We start from the raw sequence: 2,509 nt of genomic DNA, 5'->3' as shown, positions 1-2,509 counted from the left end.
ATTTTATGAGATGCCGAAAACAAGTTTATTGGCACTTAAGTTGTTTGAGAATGTATCTATTTATTTGTTTATTCTTTTATACGTTGAGTGTTTTTTTTTTTTTTTTTTTAAAAAAAAAAAAAAAAAAAACCTTCCATATTGGGCATGACTTTTTATTTTATGTAATAACGTTTTGAACAGAGTGAATATTATGAAAATACAGTTGTGTGTAACATGAGTCATTGTGGGTCAAAAAAGAAAAACACCTTCCATGCGTTTGATGATCATGTCCAATCCCAATTTTGCTTTTATATATCATAGATAAAGTTTAGCTCATTTGACTCTCCCAACCCCACTTTCTTTTTATTGTTTTTTTTTTTTATTGCTTTCTTTTTTCCTCCTCTCACTTTTGAAAAGAGAAATTAACAACAACAAAAATATTTTAAACTCCCAACACAGCTAGATGTTTATGGGTGATGTGTGTGTTCTTTGGCACTGTCCTCAAATCAGATTAGATTGCGTGGATGCTCGTATGGGTGATGCAATCAATACCCATTATTATTTTTAATTTTTTTTCACTTTTTTCCTTTGTCTTATTGTTTTTCCACTTAATTTGCGTTATGATTAAATAGAACACACGCTTTTGCAAAACCATGTGAGCTGCTCTCCAACCAGTCCACACACTTTACCATATAGTACAAAAGGTTTTCCTATTCATCCCCGTAATCCGAATCATATTAGTACTAGTATTCCTTTAAGCTTTCGGGTTTTGACAATATTTAAATCAATTTATAAGCTAAAGGTTTTATTTTTCGTTGGTGGTCACAAATTTTGTGGTTCTGAGTGGTTTATTGGGCTTAAAAGGTAAGGTTCCTTCTGCCTACAATTTCCACAGTGCCTTGTTTTATTTTCTAGCGTGTACTTCAGGCAACAATATATGAACTTAGCCTGTGAATTTCAGTAAAAGGGTAGGGTACTACTTGGCTTTCTGACAAGGAGGGTACTTATGAATAATTGTGTGATTCTTGTAGCAGGGTTTAGCATATTATTTAATAGTTTTCTTAAAACAATGTGATGTTTTAGGTTCTTTGTGAATTCTCTTCAAAGTCTGTGCAGTGGGCATTTGACTTCTAAATTCACGAACTTTTTTTTTTCCCAATATCTGTACTGTTTCTTTAGTTGGTGGTCTCTATTTTTAGCAAAAAACTGTGAGATTGAGCAATTTTGAGTCCAAAATTAGTTGTTCTGGGGAATGTGAAATACTAGGCAAAGATGGGATCTTTCAGTAGTTTAGCAATTGGATTGGGTCTGGTCTTTGGGTGCCTCCTACTAGCTTTTGTTGCGGAGCTTTACTATTTGCTATGGTGGAGGAAGAGGAGAATCAACAGCACAGAGATTATTGAAGATGATTACAGCAATTATGCAAAGGAACTATTTCAATTTATTTGCTGGAAGAGACCCTCTTCTTTGCACTCCAACAATACTCAACAAGAAAGTATGAGAGACCCAGATGCCAATAATAGTCTTGAACCAGACCTAGAGCTTGGCACTAGCAAGGATGTGCTTCTGATGACCTATGAAGAAGAAGGTGTGGAATCAGAGCTCATGAGGCTGCACAATCTTGCAGGCCCACCAAGATTTCTCTTCACAATCAAAGAGGAAACCAGAGAGGATTTGGAGTCTGATGATGGGAAATCTAGAGGTGACAGAAGCAGAAAAGGGTCAAGAACTAGGAGCTTGAGTGATCTTGTGGTGGCTATTGAAACCCCATTCCTTACCCCTCTGGCTTCTCCAAGACTAAAGTCTCCAACTTTGAACCCTTTTGATTCCTATAACCACCATGGATTCAACCCTCTCTTTGAATCATCAGCGGAGGTAGAATTGAACAGGTTGAGATCTTCTCCACCTCCAAGGTTCAAGTTTTTGAGGGATGCAGAGGAGAAACTGTATAGAAGATTGAAGGAAGAAGCAGAGAAAAAGGCAGTTCAGAATTGTGAGACTGTTCAAGATTCTGGGGTTAAAGCTCCTCCTAGTTCAACAGTGGTAACAGAAGAAAAAGATGGGTCTTTTCCCAAAATAATTTCTGGTAACAACAAAGAGAGAGAGCTTCATCACAATCTACCACAATATCAATATCCTGCAAGCTCCTCTCAGGTACTTCCACTGGCTTCTTCACCTACAACATTCAGACCATTTGACAAGGCACCCATGGTGCATTAGATTTCCATGAAATTTGTCTTTGTTAATTCTTTTCATATGTTAATTAATTTTTCCTAAGATGATCACTTGTGTAGTTGTATTAATCTAAAAGGTGGTTATTTTTATAAGCTTGTTGGTTCTTATTTGTGATATGTCACTGCTTGTTTGGGAAAGATAGCCATGGTGATTAATTTGCTGATACAGTTTTGTGCCATGTACTTTGAGAATTCAAACTTCAAAGGCAAACTGACAATGCTTGCAACATGATGTTGATACTTGATATGTTGGTTAGTTGGCTAGTAGGGTAACCTGTCTTTGTCCATTCTTCATT

The 2,509-nt window shown here is 36.3% G+C and overlaps 1 protein-coding gene across 1 annotated transcript; it reads left to right on the top strand.

Moving 5' to 3' along the window:
* Window positions 1-618: 618 nt before the first annotated feature.
* Window positions 619-2,306, top strand: LOC111985991 (uncharacterized). Its single transcript, XM_024017629.2, has one exon. It carries the CDS (start codon window positions 1,252-1,254, stop codon window positions 2,197-2,199), a length of 948 nt encoding a protein of 315 aa, XP_023873397.2. The 5' UTR covers window positions 619-1,251; the 3' UTR covers window positions 2,200-2,306.
* The last annotated feature ends 203 nt before the right edge of the window (window positions 2,307-2,509 follow it).

The sequence above is a fragment of the Quercus suber genome, unplaced genomic scaffold (assembly GCF_002906115.3).
Source record: "Quercus suber isolate HL8 unplaced genomic scaffold, Cork oak 2.0 scaffold_379, whole genome shotgun sequence".
Classification (NCBI taxonomy): Eukaryota; Viridiplantae; Streptophyta; class Magnoliopsida; order Fagales; family Fagaceae; genus Quercus; species Quercus suber.
Note: the sequence above shows the minus strand (reverse complement) of the source record. Positions and strands in the feature narration are given on the sequence as shown.